General features: G+C 47.9%; 1 protein-coding gene across 1 annotated transcript in view; it reads left to right on the forward strand.

Annotated features, from left to right (window-relative positions):
- Positions 1-11,099: 11,099 nt before the first annotated feature.
- LOC146889409 (aldehyde oxidase 4) overlaps positions 11,100-18,799 on the forward strand; it is a 57,462-nt gene continuing 49,762 nt past the window's right edge. Inside the window, exons 1-2 of the mRNA XM_087902481.1 lie at positions 11,100-11,259; positions 14,289-14,346. Of these exons, the coding sequence (XP_087758607.1) occupies positions 11,206-11,259; positions 14,289-14,346 (112 nt within the window). The 5' untranslated portion in view covers positions 11,100-11,205. The remainder of the gene's footprint in view (positions 11,260-14,288; positions 14,347-18,799) is intronic.

The raw sequence follows: 18,799 nt of genomic DNA on the forward strand, positions 1-18,799 counted from the left end.
AAGGAATTCCGGGTGGAGGGGAAATTAAAGCAAACGCAGGCCAGAGGAGAAAACCACCAGGCGTGTCTTAGAACACAAACAATGTGGGTTTCCGGGAGGGCAGGATGCGCAGAGGAAAACCTGCAGAGGGACCTAGTACCCAAGCCAGAACTCCAGTACAGATAGTCATGTACATAAATTGGGTTCTGGCCCTAGAGCAGGCGGGCCTTTGAGGGAATGTGTTCATGGGTAAACCACCTGACAGGTGCTCTAACACGAATTAGCTTGCGAGAAAACAGTTGCACCATGGTCGTCAAGTGGTGACAGAGGCTTGAACTGGATGAAGCTAATGGCATTTGAAGGAAAGGCAGCCACACACTGCCTGTCCCTCAAGGGAGTGGGGGCAGCTGAGAATCCAGGCGAGCCCAGGGTTGTACTCCGATGAATGGGCTGCACTGATGCTCTCAGCCACAGGCAGCAGGGAAATCCTTCAAAGGAGAGGGGGCGAAGTTCTTTTAGACTTGCAGTCAGGGAGTCGGTCAGCCCACGGATTTTGCCAACTCCGGATCAACAAGAGGGCAGGACTCCAGGCAGATGTGTCATTAGTGCAAACTGGTCATTAGAATCATCCAAATGGATAAAGTTCACCTGTGGGGAGACGTCGTAAAGAGGGAAGAAAAAGGAGAAGAGAAGGAAAAGGAAGGAGAGCTGAAGAGGAAGAAGAGGAAGGGGTGAGCCAGTGGGGGCTCCATGGGGGAACCAGACGGGTGGGCAGATCTGAGGGAGCAGTGGGAAAGGACAGCCTCGGTGTCTTGATGCAGATGTCCCCCAGGCCCTGTGCACACTCAACCACAGCTTCAAACAGAGCAAATGGCCGGCCTGAAAACCACACCGCCATAACCCCTCACAGGTGAAGGCGCCTCTGACGCCAAGAGGCCTTTGCTACTGCGTCCCCGGATCCAGCGGTGCACAGGGTTGAGTGGAGATGGAACGGCCTCTCTCCTGGCCCGTTCCTTCTCTGCCCCATACTTCCTCAGCAAGGATGGGAGTGGAAGCCTTTGTGGAGAGGGAAAGTCACAAACAACGGTGGTACCCAACACTCAGGAGTCTGGGGCAAGAGGACGGCCATTGAGTTAGAGGCCAACATAAATCACATAAGGAGGACCAGGTCATCCTGGGCTACATAACAAGCTCTTAAAGGAGGGGGGAAAGAAGAGAAGAGAAAGGGAAAAGGGGAAAGAGGAAGTAGGGAAAGAGTGACAGGTGGGTTGGCCTCAAGGACATCCTGTTAACCTGGGAGAAAAGGCGCAGAGATTCAAATGCCCACGTGGAAGGCCATTGTGAGCCTGGTGGACTGCAGCTAACTGGGTGCCCGCTAAAGCAGCATGTACTCTTGGGCCCACGTTCAGTCTCCAACCAGGAAATCTGCACTTGTGAGCCTGGTAAACCCTAGCCCAAGGATGGGTTAGATTCAGGTTTGCCCCGAACGTTCCCTCTTGACAGCTCCCTCTGCACACTCGGCTCGCACAAGGGATAGACTAGTGTTCTGATTTCATCTCCTCCCTCCAGACAGATTTCTGTAACTTGGCCTTTCACCCACCTGTGGCGGATGGGGGAGGCTTGCGGGGAGAACCCCGGGTATATCCCATAGGAATCTGGGTTTAACATAGCAGGAATACAAATGGGTGCAGGGCTGGCTCTGCCGCAAGGTGTGGTCTGCAGATCCTACTCTGTGCAAGTCGAGTCCTCTGCTGCAAAGGTTTTTCCAACAGCAGCAATGAAACTATGTTGCTATCTTTTCAATACAACAGAATTAAATCCCTGCCAGCTTTCGCGAGGCCTCTATCCCCAGCAGCTGGCCTCCTGAGACAGTGGGTTCACTACTGCTGCTTCCGGGATGTGGGGTTACAGGGAAGGAAGCCCCCGAACCTAGGAACAGCCCAGGAGGTGCATCAGGAGAGCCCCAAGAGCTGCTGGCTAGCAGGGGTCCCTGGATGCATTTCTAGAATTATTTAGACACCGAAAGAGCCCTGTAGCAGAACTGTATGTTTTACAGTCTCCAAAAGCAGTGTTCCAATTACATCCCGCTTACTTTCCAACGCAGTGGAACATGAGTTTGCAAAACTGTGTGAAGAATTTCTATGCTGAGTGTACAGGGAAAACCAATGTTTTCCTAGTCTAGACCATATGTTCGCGAAAAATGATCAGAGAAAAGAGCGAGACTCTGTGGTTGTTTACCTATAGCTGGTGAAGTTCCCTACTTAAGATGCTGTGCATGAGATGACTCGGTCTTATTTATCATTCTGGATTAAATGTGGAGTTAAGGAATTGACAGTCTATGAAATGAGTGTTCGCCTGCTTATTTTAATGCACAGGTTTGCTGGAGAGTCATTGGATTTTTTTTTTCCTAAGGCTCTCAGTTGCCAGAGGCTCCCTGTAAGCCAATCCCAGTTAAGTGTTTTCCTTTATAAGAGTTACTGTGGTCATGGTGTCTCTTCATAGCAATAAAACCCTATGATTCCAGGAAAAGAACACGCTAGGAAATATTTAAGCATTATCTAAACATTAGCCTTTCGCTTTCACATCTTACATATACATGCCTTCACATACATGCCTTACATATTGTCCTGTGTATACAGGCCTTCATTATTCTTAACAATTTATTTTACTTTTAATAATGCATTTGTGTGCGTGGTGGGAAAGACGTGTGCATGAGTATCGATGGCCATGGATGCCTGTGGTATCAAATCTTTCTGGAGACGGAGCTACAGATCGATGTGAGTTCCCGAAAGCAGACCCTGAGAAGTGAACTTGGGTCCTCCACAAATGTCTTCATGACTTTTAATGGCCATGTTGTTTCTCATGTTATCTAAATAGGGCCCTGAACAACTCTTTCCATTAGAGAGTGTTTCTCCAGTGCTGATTTGCTAATACCTAAGTGCAATCCTCTGAGAATAAAGTTGGACATAATGGTTCTTATTCTTACTATATTTGAATTTTCTCACTTCATAATCAGAATTATTAGGTATTTATATACTTAGACGTGCAAAGAAAATATTGGCCTTGTTAATCAATGTTATAGTCATATTATTTTTTAAATGGTTGTTTGCTTTTGTTTCAGGAGCATATATATTCCTGATTTTTCTCTTTTTTTTTCTCTTTCTGCCCTTTGTCATGAATATTCGGTTTTCTTTTTGAGATCATTGGGTTTAATAGAAATATTTAAACCTGCTACATTTCAGGGGCTAGGGAGATGGTTCAATGGTCAAGATCACCGGCTGCTCTTGCAGAGGACCCAGATTCGTTCCCAACATCCACGTGGTGGCTCACAACCACCTGTAACTCCAGTTCCAGTGTGTCTAACGCCCTCCTCTGGTCTCTGGGTCACAATTCACACATGGCACAAATACATACATGTAGATAAAACACTCATACCTATAAAATAAAAACAAATTAATTAGTTAATTAATTAACATTAAAAAACTATTGAAATACAGACCATGACAGTAGCTGAATCTTACAGATCCCTTTAACAAACTTAGTGTTGTCTTGTCTTTTGTTTGTACGGGTTAGGTTTGACACAGGATTTTACTGTGTAGCTCAAACTAACCCTGAATTAAAAATCTTTCTTCCTTAGCTTCCTGAGTGCAAGACTCACAGGCATGTGTCACCAAGCATAACTGTGTCGTTCATTTCTCTCTGAACATTATTTTCTGTTGTCCTTCCATCCTTGAGCCCAAATATATAGAAATTTTGTCCTAAAAGGTATTTGTGGTTGTAGGTCTCATTTATTTGTTTTACGCTAATTTCTGGTGTGGCTGTACTGTTTGTCACAAAGAATTAAAAAGGGAAAATGAATTAAAGAACAAACTAGGGTCGATGTGGGGGAACAGAAGTGTAAGATATCACAAGAAAAAATAAAGGAAAATAACGAAAGGAAGAGGTGGGTGAAAGGAAGCAAAGGGACCAACTGTGCTCGGGTTGTGATGACTAAGATGTCTTATCCCTCTGTTCTGCCGGTCTAAGTGCTAGCCTTAAGCCCGACTCTCTTTTTCTGTGCCTCTCCTTGGCTCCAGGTCTTGCGTAATTTTAATTACCTCTGTATCTTCCATTCACCTGGAAGAATTGGTTTCAATATAGTAAAAGCACCAGGTACCCCAGGTGAGCACTCTGGTTCACTCGCCTTGAGTTCCTGTGATGGCCACTGTGGTGTCTCTAGGAAGAGACACCAGGTTAGCCTGATCTGTAGATGAAGACAGTATTCGTACCTACCTTAAATTTTTTGAGCATTAAATGAGCTAATGCCTAGAGAGTGCCTGGTCCACACAGAGAACACAAGCTATTCCTGCTGCAGTGGGCATCCTCACCACCACACGGTTATAAAGTGTACGGACCTGCAAGAAGTACAGATACAGGAAGCTTGTGTCGATGCGGCTGATTATCAGCACAGTCCTGGCTAAAAAGTAAATCAAATCAGAAGCCAAGACCTCGGTAGAAACCAACGGGTAGGAATCTCACGTGTCAAGGCTCTGGCCAGAGGGAATATAAGCAAAAGCTGAGACCTGCGATAGAGTAGGAGCCCGGAAGAAAATGAACTCACGACAGAGACTTGAGTCAGTGCGGACTATCCAGAAGAGGCTCCGGGAAGGAAACTCCCCGAAAGCAAATATCCTAAACTCTTTACCCTAAATATCTCCTGTAAGCATGGATTCAGTCATTCTTTTTTAAAGATGTCAGTTTATAAAATCGTAAGTGGGATATGTAGACAGTCGTAGTGAGGCATCGTTTGGGTCACTGGAGATGTGTAATGAATCATGCAGATGGACACAGAAAAACCGTGTGAGGGTCGTGGTTAGGATGGAGAGCCAGTCTACACAGGGACAAAGCCAGACCCCTAAAGCAAATCACAGACGGGATGTGGGCCACTAATTGTGTTGGTACTGAGTGTGCAGGACTAGGAAGGAATACAGATGTCCATCCGGGTTATCTTTCAACCCAGTCAGGACAGTCAAGATCAAGGCAAGCACAGCCCAAAACAAAGATGCCTTTGCCGTATCGGGTCCCGAAAGGCTCCTTCTCTGGGTGTTCCACACACGCAATGGCACCGACCCCAACGTTCAGCAGTTCAGGCAGCAGAACGTGCATTTGAATCCATCTTATTTAAATCTTACTCGAATAAAAGGAGTCGCGAACCGCGCTCACCCGGCCATTGGAATGTTCGTGAGAAGAACAAATGGGTTAAACCTCCCAAAGCACGAATCTGGAGATGCGATCCCGAAACTACTAAACAATTAGTGGTGCGGGATGGGAGGGCCACTTGAAGCCAGGACAATTAGGAAATAAAAGAATTGGGCCAATGACAAAGTAGTGTAGCAATTTATTTCAAGTAAAGCTGGGGATTTGGGCTTAAGCTTCTAGATAAACAGTGCTGTGAAGGTTTCACCACCAAGTTAAGCCCGTCCCAATTACCGATGGCTCTGCCGGTGGATGAAGCAGCGGGCATTGACCTATTTAGCAGACAATATGGCAGAGGAGGGAGGGTTAGGTTGTGACCCTCTTGGACTCTCGGCACTTTTGATCCTCTAGGTCCCTAGCTCTCCTCCTGCACCCCCCCTCAAAAAACCCTAAAACTTCTATCCTGTGGCTTCATTGGCAACAAGGCAAATGTATCCAAAAAAGTCTATGTTACAATTTTGTGCTGACTTTAAAAGATCAGAGAATGTTTTCATGGACCCCAAAAGAGTGTGCCAGCCCTGTCGAAGGCTGCCAGGAATAGAAGGTGGGGGGCTGGAGAGAAGAGGGGGAGACTCGACCGCTCGTGAAATCCTCTTATGAAAACTTGACAGGCAGCCTCAAGCAAGCGTTCTGGAGCCCCAAGAAGTACCCTAGCCTAGATCAGATGCATGAACCTACAGATTTCTGCTCATTCCAGTCTGATGATGGGGCCCCGAGAGTAGTCTGGAACCCCAGGATAATGTCACTATGTTTCCCAATTTCTGCATCTCTTGAAGAATGCCCAATGACACCCCTAACATCATCTGCTAAATCCTCAGCATGGGGAGGATGGTCTCCACCAGGATGGCCCCCTACTAGGATGTCCCACCAGGACGGGAAAAAAAGATTCAAGTCCACCAGCTATAGAGGAGCTCAAGAAATGCTCCAGGTTCAAGGTGTGGTTGCAGGTTTCACATGCTAGGAGGAAGCAGGACACTGTTGGTACAAGCTTGAACAAAGACGCCTAGGGCTCGGGAAGGGTGCTTCACTCTTCAGTCTTCCAGAACAGGCAGAGTTCTATACGTAGGCATTTCTGGTCATCAGGGAAGCACCGCCATCCCATCTGCTTGAAACAAGCGTCTAAATCGCCTGGCTTTGAAATTGACGCACCTTGGCAGGGTTGTGAGGTGCCCTCCCACGACCTGGACTACATCAGTGGCAAGTCTGAGCCAGCCCAGTCGACGACCAGGAGTTTCCAAGCTCAGACCCTCACCCTGACATTTAAAACGCTTCAGCAGTTTCTGTTTCGTGTCCCATGGAAATCGAACACTCCCAAGGAAACTGAGCAGTTAAGGAAGCAGGCTGTGTAAAATTATAAGGAATTTCAGAGGTCGTAGGCGTGGGGCATGCAATACATGTAACCCACTCTCTGAGGACCTGTGATTCTTTATAGCATGAGGATTCTATTCCTATTTCAAAGGTTACCATAAAAACCATAAAGACTAAATGAAGCAGCATAGGGAGCCATCTGGCCTGGCATATGCTTGAATACTGATAGAAGTTAGTTTCTGTGCAGGCTTAAGTATACACATACACACGCACGTGTGTACACACATGCGTGCAATCACACACACACACACACACACACACACACACACACACCCCTCAGGCCCTATTCTGCCTTGTGCAAAGCCCCAGTCCTGCACAACTGGAAGGAAAACCAGCAGAACAAAAATTCTATGGCAGACTTGGGATGCTGGCAGTGGTGAGGATATTTGTCCGAGGCACTCTCTCCGGGAATCCTGTCCACTGTCACTGCCAAAGGCATCAAAGGCTTGTTTGGCCTGAGCCTGCCTGCTGTGACCTCTCCTCTGGAGGCAGGAGTGGCCCTCCTGACCTCACAGGGTAGGCAAAGCAGTTTGGGGAAGGACACATCACCTAGCCATCTACAGCATCCTCCTGCCACACAGAAAGAGGGCTTTTTCCTTAGTGCATCACGGTCCCCACGGAGTTTGTGCTAATGCAGTCGATGACCTGATGTTTAATTAAATTAACCTCCGTTGTCCTCTAGACTCCTGTATTCCACTGGTGTACACCCTTGGGACTCAGAGAGTCAATTTAAACAGTATAGATCCAAGAAAGGACATCTTTATTCCTTTCCCTGAACCCCTCTACTTTTTACCCCATTCTTATCTAATCTGTCAACTGGTCCAGTTGGCCGTGTCCCCAAATTCCACACAAAAGATGCACTTTTCCCTCCATACTTATCGCTAAGTCTGCCACATCACACCACAGTCTAAGCTGGTGTCACCTCTAGCCTGCGGCATACAGAAAAGGCTTCAGAGCTGTGTCGATAGCACTACTAACAATTCTTTCTCTATACCTGAGAATAATAGAATTTTCATTGCGAAGTTTATCTTGTTTATGGGTATGAATGTGCCTCCATGTGTGTCATGGATGTGTGGGTGCCCACCGAGGCCAGAAGACGTCAGATCTCCTGTTGTTCCTCCGGAGTTCTAAGTGGTTGTGAGCCTCCTCATCTAGGGTCCAAACGTGGGTCTTCTAGAAGTGTAACGAGCACCATTAATCTCTGAACCAACTCTCCAGCTTCATTCTTCTAAAACAGGGTCTCGTGAATCCCAGGCTGACCTTGGATTCACCCTGCAATAGAGCTTGACCTTGAACTCCTGACCTTGCCTCTACCTCCTGAGTGCTGGAATTATGGGAATCTTTTACCATAGCCAGTTTATATGGTGCTGGAGACCAAAGTCAATGCTTCATGCAAGCTAGGCAAGCACTACAAACTGAGCCCCAGCCCCAGACCAAGGATGACTGAGTTCAAATTGCTCTATGCTGTATCCTACGTGGAAACTTCCTGGGGCTTTCCTTCCCAACCTCTGTCTCACCCCTGTATCTCTGCCTCACCCCTGCATCTCTGCCTCACGCCTGTCTGCATCTCTGCCTCACTCCTGCCTGTATCTTCTCATCCCTGAATCTCTGCCTCACTCCTGCCTGCATCTCTGTATCTCTGCCTCACCCCTGCCTGCATCTCTGTCTCACTCCTGTCTGCATCTTCTCATCCCTGAATCTCTGCCTCATTCCTGCCTGCATCTCTGCCTCAGCCTTGCATCTGTCTCACCCCTGTGTGCATCTCTGTCTCACTCCCGCCATAATCTCTGTCTCACCTCGTATGTATCTTTGCCTAACCCCTACATCTGTTTCATCCCTGCCTATATCTCTGTCTCACCCCTGTCTGCATCTCTGCCTACCCCTTACATTTCTGTCTCATTCCTGCCTCACCCCTGCCATAATCTCTGTCTCTCCCCTAAGTGCATCGCTGCCTCATCCCTGCATCTCTGCCTCACCCCTGCCTGTATCCCTGTCTCAGTCCTGTGTGTATCTCTGCCTCACCCCTGCATCTCTGCATCACTCCTGCATCTCTGTCTCACCCCTGCACCTCTGTCTTACCCCTACCATTTTCTCTGTCTCAACCTTACATCTCTGTCCCACCCCTGCATACATCTCTGACTCACCCCTGCCCTCCACACTCAGTTATACTCTCCTTCTTTAACATGCCAAGGTCACGTCTTCTCTGGAGACCGCTGTACTTGCTCTTTCTCACACATCCTCTTGGTCGGAGTCTCCTTTGTGATTGCTCAGACAAGATACTCCCGCCCTCACCATCTCAAATCTCAACTTAAATCACTTAGCTGTGGCACCATACCCCATCCACTGCATTGCTGCCCATTTCCCGAGGTTACCCCATTTCTATGTTTCAAATCCCTGGACAGGCATGGAGCATGGAACAGAAGATGCTGCGAATCACTGAGGCAGCAGGCAGAGGTCTGTGCAGATGGTAAGGTTCAACTGTGGACCTGACAGCCCTTGCTCTGATGAAGATAAAAAAGAAAACAAGGTAAGCTTGAAGATCCAACAGCCATTCGCAATGTGTGTGTGTTTCCTGTGTGTATGTCTGTGTGTGTATCTGTGCGTGTATCTGTGTGTGTGTATCCTGTGTGTGTATCCTGTGTGTATCTCTGTGTGTGTCTGTGTGTGTATCCTGTGTGTGTATCCTGTGTGTATCTCTGTGTGTGTATGTGTGTGTATCCTGTGTATCTCTGTATGTATATCTGTGTGTGTCTGTGTGTGTGTGTGTGTGTGTGTGTGTGTGTGTGTGTGAGTGAGTGTTAGCATCTCAAACTTAACCTGTGCAGATAGGGCTTAAAAAATCTCACAGCCAGCTGCTAGGTTCTGCAGCTGGGCTTCCCACACACACCTACAGCCAATGGGACGCCTGCTCCCCCACCACACTCATTAAGTCTACATCCGAACCTCTCGACTGTGCCGCTGTCTTAACTTGTAGCTCTGGCTCACCTTCCCCCCAGCTCTTCCCTCTCCCTAGCAGCTGTAAATTCTGAAATGCAATCCATCCTGCCCAAATCCATGATGACTTCCAGCCCTATTAGGAGCCTCCAAACACCTCTCCCGGTGGCTCCAGGGCCCTCAGAACCTGGCACAACTGTTCCTTGGCCCAGCTCCCACCCGACATCTATTACATCCCAGGAAAAGTTAAAGCTGCGGACTCCACGGCAACCCAACTCTTTGGGCAAGCCACTTAAAATCTCTGTGTCTCATTGTTCTCATTTATAAAGTAGGGATGGTGGTGATGGTGGTCGTGATGGTGGTGATGTTGGTGATGGTGGTGGTTGTGGTGGTGGTGGTGGTGATGATGGTGGTGGTGGTGATGATGATGGTGGTGGTTGTGGTGGTGGTGGTTGTGGTGGTGGTGGTGATGTTGGTGATGGTGGTGGTGGTGGTGGTTGTGGTGATGGTGGTGGTGATGATGATGGTGATGGTGGTGGTGATGGTGGTGATGATGGTGGTGATGGTGATGATGGTGGTGTTGGTGGTGATGGTGATGGTGGTGATGGTGATGATGGTGGTGGTAATGGTGATGATGATGGTGATGATGATGGTGATGATGGTGATGGTGGTGATGGTTGTGGTGATGGTGATGATGATGGTAGTGGTGATGGTGGTGGTTGTGGTGGTGGTGGTGATGGTGGTGACAATAATGCTCTCCTGAGATTATACAAAATTCCCAACCTGTGAGAACAGCCTCGAGCCCACAGCAACCCTGAGTACATGTTAGTGATTTCAAATACATTTGTATCTAGGGTTTTACTGAGCACAAGAACCTTGAAATAATGTGTTATCTTAAATTCTCAGATTTTTGGGAGTAGGAACAAGTAAGTACAGAAAAAAATCAAGAGCAGAGAAGGTACTTGCAGGTTGTTATAATAAAGCTTTGAAGACACAGTGGAGGGGCTCGAGAGTTGGCTCAGTGGTTAACAACACTGGCTGCTCTTCCAGAGGACTAGGGTTCAAATCCCAGCACCGACATATTACCTCACAATCATCTGTAACTCCAGTTCCAGGGAATCCAATGCCTCTTCAGGCTTCCATGATCACTAGACATACCTGTGGTCCACAGACACGCGGGTAGACAAAATACGCATATACATAAAATGAATTAATAAAAAATTAAAGATGTATTTGAGGTCTTTCATCACACCCATGAGACAATCCTCCTTTACGGTTAAACCCAAGAGGAACCAGAGAAGGCATCAGTCTCCCTCATGTGAGCAGCTTGGTATTAGTTAATAGGCTTGTTAATTTTTTAAACGCAATTGTAATCGTCTATTTAAAAGTCACTTCTCATAGATTAGCCCCTGATTCTAAACCCAACGTGGAAAAACCAGTCTCAGACTTCAAACAGCCATAGGAATGCTTGGCTTTCTCGTGCCAGAGAGAGAACCAGATGCTGCCAAGATTTGCCAAGCCTCTGTGGGCCAGGCAGGCAGGACTGGCAGCATGACTATAAAGCTCACCAGTGTTGGGTTGTGCCACCGGTCTTGACTTCCCCGGGACTGCTCTGGTGTACCAGGATAGATACATTTGCCAGTGGGGCATTGACTTCACCTTTGCGTTCTTGGTTTTTCCATCGACACGATGCCTTCCGTTTCTAACTCTGACGAGCTGATATTTTTTGTGAATGGAAGAAAGGTAAGTGTCTGGCATGCGTACATTTCCTTCACGGAGGGCGAAGTCGGGCTGCTTCTCCTCTGTGGTGCCTCTCCTCAGAGACTTGGTAGGGGCACAACTGTAAACACGGGTCGCTATCTCCACTTTCCCATCCGATGGTGAAACCGTGGAGGGTCCGCTTGCTCTTCATCCTCACTGGGAATAGAAAGGAATGTTTTACTTTGTATGACGGCAAGTGTGAATTCTGACAGGACTGCTTCAGGCTGCAGGGGTGAGCAGCCGATATCCCTTCTGTGTTGGTTAGATAGGAGCTCCACCTGAGTTCACTAATGACCTTTGCCCAGGAAAGAGGCAAGACCCTGGGGGCAACAACAGCAAACAACTCTCAAATGATATCAAATGATAGGAATTCCCTCAGCCAAGTCCATCACCCCGGAGCCAGAGGCTCCCTGGCAGGCAGTGCAGTAGCTAGGCAGTCTCTGCAAATGACAGAGCCAAGAGATGTCCTCGACCATGTTCTGGAGAGGAAAAACAAGCACATCGGAAGTGCAGAGTACTTTATAGTCAGAATTTATATTTACTTGTGTGTGGCAGTTAACAAGAAAAAAACAAGTAAAATTAAATGCTATTTTGGTAATTTGTTAAGTCTTGTTTCCTACACCTCAGGGTTGCTATGTTGCCGAGTTTTCTAATGGAAGAAACGAAGCTTCAATAAAGGCAAAAATTCTTAGCAATTTTTCCAGTCAAATAGTGGAGAAAAGGTCATTTCTGAGAGCCTTGTAAACTTGTAAACACAGAATGAGAGAGAGACAGAGAGAGAGGCAGACAGAGAGAGAGAGAGAGAGAGAGACAGACAGACAGACAGACAGACAGACAGACAGAGAGACAGATGGAAAGGAAAAAAGTAGAACAGAAAGAAACCCTGGTGTAACAATATGGGATGACCCGAAAGAGCCTAGGACATCTAGAGATTGCAAGGCTGAGGTCTGTGCTGGGGGGAAGGGGGAAGGAGTTTTGCTGATGTGCCCTTTAATGTTGTTTGATGTTTTGTTGCTAAAATACTCCTTGCACGCTTCCCAAAAGTGAGTTTCCAGTCTCTTCCATGTGTAACTGACGTGCAGGTGCTTTTAGCTCATTTTTATCTTACACATTTCTAGGACAAATTGTAGACGTCATAAAAATGGGGGCCAATCTACACAGTTCTGAAGCTAGTGTTCTGGCCACAACCGGTTCTTTTGTTTAGACGCAGGGCTCAAGTTGGACGAAGCACGGTGTCCATCAAAGCCCATCACCCCACAGTCTCCCCAAGGTGTCTCACTTGCGGGGGCTTTTTTCTTTCTCTGCGCCTCCCCCATACGCTTTTCTGGCCATGTCAAACTGTCTCTTTCCCAGCTGCCTTTCACGTGCCCACGCAGAAATGCAGAGAGAGGCTGTGTTTGTGGGGCACGAATGCCTGGCTTCTGAATTTGCGAAACTTCTTTTGGTTTCTTTTGTTTGGGGACTCAGCACCGATCTTGGATTTGAGTTTCTCTTTGAAAACGCGCCTCACCAGGGTGCGGCTCTCGAGGGCGGGCTTATCTTTCATGGGTTTGTCCTACTGTTGAAGACACAGGCTACCTTTCCATACAGTCCCGTCCCTCCCCCCCCCCCCCGTCCCCCGTCCCGTCCCCCCTGTCCTGTGCCCCCTCCCACAAACCCTCCCTCCAAAAACGCTGCATGAACCATCCTCACTCAGCAGAACTGCTGACGGAGTGTGAAATGGCAGCAAGGCTCGTCCTGGTGTCTTTCCAAATTCCAGTACAGACTGCCTTCCCCACAGCTGGTGGACTGCCCCGTGCTCTCAGTGAAAACATCTGTCTTGTTGATAGCTGGCATACAGGCGCTTGCTCCGGGCTGACTTCCAGCATTCTGCTACTCTCCTGTTGCCGTCTCTGGGTTGTTTGCAGCACACACTGGCGGTTATTAAGGCCCTCGCTCCCCCTTTCCCATGCTTGCATAGAAGAGGTTTGTTCCTTCACACAGTTCCCGAGATCTTTTTCCAGCGGCTGGGAATGTTGGCTGCTTGGCTTCTGGTTTGCAGCTGACAGGCTTTTAATCACTCCAAATCAAACCTTGCTCTTCTTCTGGAGCCCTGCCATACATACTCTATGCTCCTTGGACCTGAGACACGCATGCGTGGCTGAAGGGGACAGCAGTCCGCCTGTGTGGCAGTCACTGCTGACACATGGACTGAAAGGGCAGCTTTTACCAGACATGCTATAGCTGGAAATGCAAGCCTGAGGTGTCATCAGGTCTTGATCTGGGGACAGGGGAAACGGGAAGAAGGAACGGCAGTTCTTCCGGCTATCAGCCGCTGTTGCTGTCTTTTGCCTCACTTTGACAATCTTCTCGACGTTCGTCACAGTTAGAGTGCGAAAGAACATGCGATTCGGGACGCTGCACCTCTGTTCTTAGGCCCCTGCGCGCGCGCGCACACACACACACACACAGAGAGAGAGAGAGAGAGAGAGAAAGAGAGAGAGAGAGCCTGCAGTGTGGGTATTGAGCTGATCTCTGCGTTGGTAAATCTTCTGGGGACCTTAGAAGGTGACCTGCAAACGGGAGGTGTGGAGTAAAGAGACCAGTGGTTCATTTGCCATGCGCAAAGGCGATGCGACCACGTGGCTCTTCCTCACACCCTGGTAGAGCTGGGAGGCGAGGGCCCTGGTGCTAAGGAACATCTCTGCTAACGTATTTGCACAACTTTCTGCAAAACTTTGATAACTTTATGTGAGTTATCAGAGTCATTTTTGTGCGTCTGTTTCCCATTCAATTCTTTCTGAGTTAAGTCAGGAGTAAACGCTTGCCATAGATGATAGAGAATTCAGACAAGCATTTCTTCCTGACTCTCCCGAATGAAACACTGTCTCTCCAAAGTTTTGGTTCCAAGAATCACCAAGAGATTTCTGTAAAGCCACCCACATTGTAAACGCGCTCTCGCTACAGAGGTTTGGATTGCTGTAACCCATGACAACATCTGCCTCAGCCCCTCCCCTTGTTTCACATTGTAGGTCATAGAGAAGAGCCCTGACCCTGAAGTGAATCTGCTCTTCTACCTGAGGAAAGTTCATATCCTTTGACGGTAAATGGGTAGAAAACGGCTCAGCTTTTTCAGAAGGGCTGGCAGGGCAGTGGCTCAGTGGTGAGAGCCCCTACTGGTCCTCCCAGTCCCAACACCCACATCACACTGCTCACCACCCCCTGGCAACGCACACGCCCAGCACCAGAGGGAGCCTGCGTCCTCTCTTATTCTCAGCAGGTGTGCTCACGCGCACACGAAAACACGGCACACATTCACATAGACACCTACACGTAAATAAAAATAATAAGAATAAATCTTTAAAAACATAATGATAAGAAGAGTCATCTGCAGCCATTCTAGGTAAACGATTTGTGCTCCGTTTGTGGCGTCTAGTTGGAGCTCCAAGAATGGGCTGTATGGATTCATAATGGACTTATGGATTCATGCTTGTTTATTGCATTTTCACCCTCCTGGGGACCATGAGTGCCTACTCTGCAAACAACCTCGTGACTTCTGAGGCCCACATTCACCCCAGGGATTAAACATCTCTAGGCAAACTTGTGTCCTGCCAAACGTTCAGGGCGTGTGTCCCCATGACGGCGTCCCCACAAGACTTTATAGCTGCCTCCTCCTCCTCCGCCCTTGCGTAATTCTTGGCAGAGAAAACAAACTTTTTATAAATATGTTTCCAAATTCTGACATTCTTTCAGATCTTCACCTCTGTCCTTTCATTCCTTTTTCCGTCGGGGCTGGATTTCCCTCTCCTGTGAGGTTTCCGTCAGACATTGGTAAACAGTTCTCTGAGAAGAGTTTCTGCGTTTGAGCGCAACCGTGAGGGAGCGGCACCGGCTAGTGACTGGCGCTGTGGTTACACAATCTCTACACGAGCTGGCATAGAACTGCACACATAGGTGTGTGAATGCATGTGTAACAAAGCAGGTGGACACTCACGGGTACATAAACATATATGTAACAGGTGGGCATGCACACCGGCATGTAAACACATATGTAACAGGTGGACACACAGGTATGTAGACACATATGTAACAGGTGGACACACAGGCATGTAAACACATATGTAAAAGGTGGACACACAGGCATGTAGACACATATGTAACAGGTGGATACACAGGCATGTAAACACATATGTAAAGGTGGACGCACAGGCATGTAGACACATATGTAACATGTGGACACACAGGCATGTAAACACATATGTAAAAGGTGGACACACAGGCATGTAGACACATATGTAACAGGTGGACACACACAGACATGTAAACATATAAATAGCAAGCAAACTCTGCATAAGTTCTGTCCTCCCATTCTGCTGTCAGGTTCCTGAATTTTGTCTCTTTTTGCATTTGAATAGAGAGCCACAGAACACGCGTGTAGGACAGGGGACAACCCTAAGGATGCCAGTTCTCTCTTCTACCACACGAGTTCAGGCATCAATATCAGATTCAGGCTCAGCAGCAGGCTCCTTACCCAGTGAGCCATCTCTCCAGCCTACGCTCTGGCCTTAGTGTCATGGCACAGCCTGCTATTCCCATGTGGATTTCGTCAGCTGAGGAGAGCTGGGCCGTGAAAACACGTGGTTGTCTCCTATCCTTCCCTGGAGACCGCAATAATGTTTTAAGTTAAACACATGTACTCACTGGGGCGAGGGAGACAGCTCAGTCAGTAACGTATCTGTCTTACAAGGACAAGGAAATGAGTTCAACGTTTATAAAAGCATTTAAGCCAGGCGGTGGTGGCGCATGCCTTCAATCCCAGCATGCAGGAGGCAGAGGCAGGCGGATCTCTGTGAGTTCGAGGCCAGCCTGGTCTACAAGAGCTAGTTCTAGGACAGGCTCCAAAGCTACAGAGAAACCCTGTCTCCAAAAACCAACCAACCAAACAAAAAAGCGTTTCAAACACAGGCATGGGTACACAGGAGAGGGAGACAAGTAGATCGCCGGAACTCACTGGTTAGGCGGCTTAGTGTACTTGTCCAAATCCAGACCAGTGAGAGACTGTTCCTTTCACACACACACACACACACACACACACACACACACACAATTTCTGACTGGGCCTATGGAAAGACACTGAGGTTAGCTTCTGGCTCTCCTTAGATCCTGGTTCTATGTTTATGGTCATAATTGATTAATCTTTTCTTACATCGCACCTTTCATATTACAGAAATGTCAGGCCCCAGAAAACCCCAATTTACTGCTGTCTTAGGCCCAGTCTGTGACACACAATGGACATAGTTCTCTCCCTGCTACTGTTCCACCTCCTCTATGCACAACGTCAGGAGTTGCGATGGCCTTTGTCCCCCACTGAGTCAGCATACCCATCCCCCGCTGGCCTGCCCAGATCTGCTGGGTCAGAGGGTGATAACCCTCAGAGGGAGAGGGAGTTTATCTCTGTGAGTTCTTAGCTCTGGCGTAAAACCGTGGACATGAATGTCTCCGAAGAATTCTGTTCCTTCTCATCCCCGACATCCAGCTCTGCAAGTTTCAAAATAATTCCTCTTCATCCAAGAGGCTGGGGAAAATCTTTGTTGGTAGAGTACGTGCCTAGCGTTCATGAAGCTCTTGACACCACATGAACCAAGTGTGATGGTGGACACCGTATTCCCAACCCTGGAAAGATAGAGTCAGGAGGATCAGAATTCAGGGTCATCCCAAACAACAGTGAATTTGAGGCCAGCCTGGACCACAGGACCTATCTTAAAAACAAACAAATTTAAAAAAAAAAAGCAGTTAGTGTTATTCAAAGGACAAATTTTATGGAGCACTAAGTATTCAGAACCTAGGCAGGCACTGCCATTGGCCCATCATAGCAAAGGAGACGGCCGTACCAGGCACAAGGGGAAAGGGATCAGAGCCATGTTGTGAAGCACCGGAAAGGATGCCCAGCCAGGCATGGAGAGGATGAGATGAGATGAGATTAGGGTTGAGTACACAACTTTTCAGCCAAAGCTGAAGTGCTGGAGCCAAGGGTGTTCTGATCAGAGGCACGTGCCCAGAAGCAAAAGAACGTCTTGTTTTTAGAGAAATAAACACAGTTTTTGTTGGGAGAGAGATGAACGTGAGGACGGATACACATGACAGACAAGGAAGAGATGAGCAAGGAGAACTTTGAAGAAAAGGACAGGGTCTCACTCTGGTGGCGTGTTCCCCGTACGTGTTGTCTGTCCGTTTAGTCTCAGACAGCTTCTAAGGATGATATAGTGCTGTCCATCTTGGAGGCAGGGAGAAATCTCTTCCCCGCGAAGGACCAAAACACAAATTTGCAACGCCTGGCTCCTGCTCGCTCCGAGTCATGTTTCTGTATCTGGCACTTACGAAAACAAAGCACAGCTACTTCAAGCTGAGACTGCGTAGGACACACCCAACCTACACCGTTATCGGCTGCTTATTTGAAGCTCAGATTTAACGGAGAGTCCTGTATTTATCTGGCCACGTTGTCTAACGAGGAGCCCCAAGATGAGCCAATAGAATGTAGAAGGAACCAGGCAGGGCTTTCTGTGCGGGCAGAAAGAGAGTTTTGGAACCAGCTGGTGGATGTCCAGACAGCAGAGGAGTTAGAGGATGTCACATGTTGTCACGTGCTGTGAGTCACGTGATGTCACGGGCTGTTACGTGATGTCACATGCTGACCAAGTGAAGGCTCAATTCCCCCTTTGAGTCAGAGAGCACTTGGATTTCTTGACTTGAAATTTCCAGACTCCCAAAGCAATAACAAAGGACCCCCTGCCTTCTGTGCCCTAGTCACAGGAGTGCTATAAGGTCTGACCCACACTGCCTACAGCCCTCTCTCTCAGTCCTGAGCTGCCTTAACCCGCTCGGAATTAAAGAGCAGAGTCAGGTATGCAAAGAACTCCTCGGCTAGGGGGTAGGTATTCCAAACACCAGAAGTATCCTGACAGCAGCTCTTCACCAAGGGCAGCAATCAAGGAAAGAAAATGACTCAACCTTGTCATCTTGTGGCTCCACCCACAAGATCCTTTTAAACTGCACCCAGTAAAGGTCCCAAGCCAATTCCGGTAGGTTCCTGGATGCACCTTAAAAAGAAAAAAAAAGAAAGAAACAGCATTTGCATACATCGTTTGTTCTCTCTTTGAGAAAACATACAAGCATCTGACATAGTGATCAGGACTGGCTCAAGAGTCACGGTGATTACTGTTATTCACCAACAATAAATGCATTGAACCCAGGGTCGCACACACGCACACAAGCCAAACACGGTCTGCTGCTGTTCTATATCCTCCGCCCTTAAATTAATGTTTTCTAATTCCACTACAAAGCAAAAGTAAATTCTGCTGTACCAGAGAAAATTGAGCCTCCCAGGAGGATGTCTCTGAATTCATTCACACAAACCACCTTCTATGGCACCCAAAGACAGGGTGCTATTTGGATTCATCTCCCGTGGCCCACAGTTCCGAGTTCTGCAGAAGCCATGAGCTCTTCCACTTTGCATTTGGGTGCAAACACTAAGCTGCTGGCCTCA

The sequence above is a fragment of the Myodes glareolus genome, chromosome 27 (genome assembly GCF_982192425.1).
Source record: "Myodes glareolus chromosome 27, mMyoGla1.1, whole genome shotgun sequence".
In the NCBI taxonomy this organism is placed as follows: Eukaryota; Metazoa; Chordata; class Mammalia; order Rodentia; family Cricetidae; genus Myodes; species Myodes glareolus.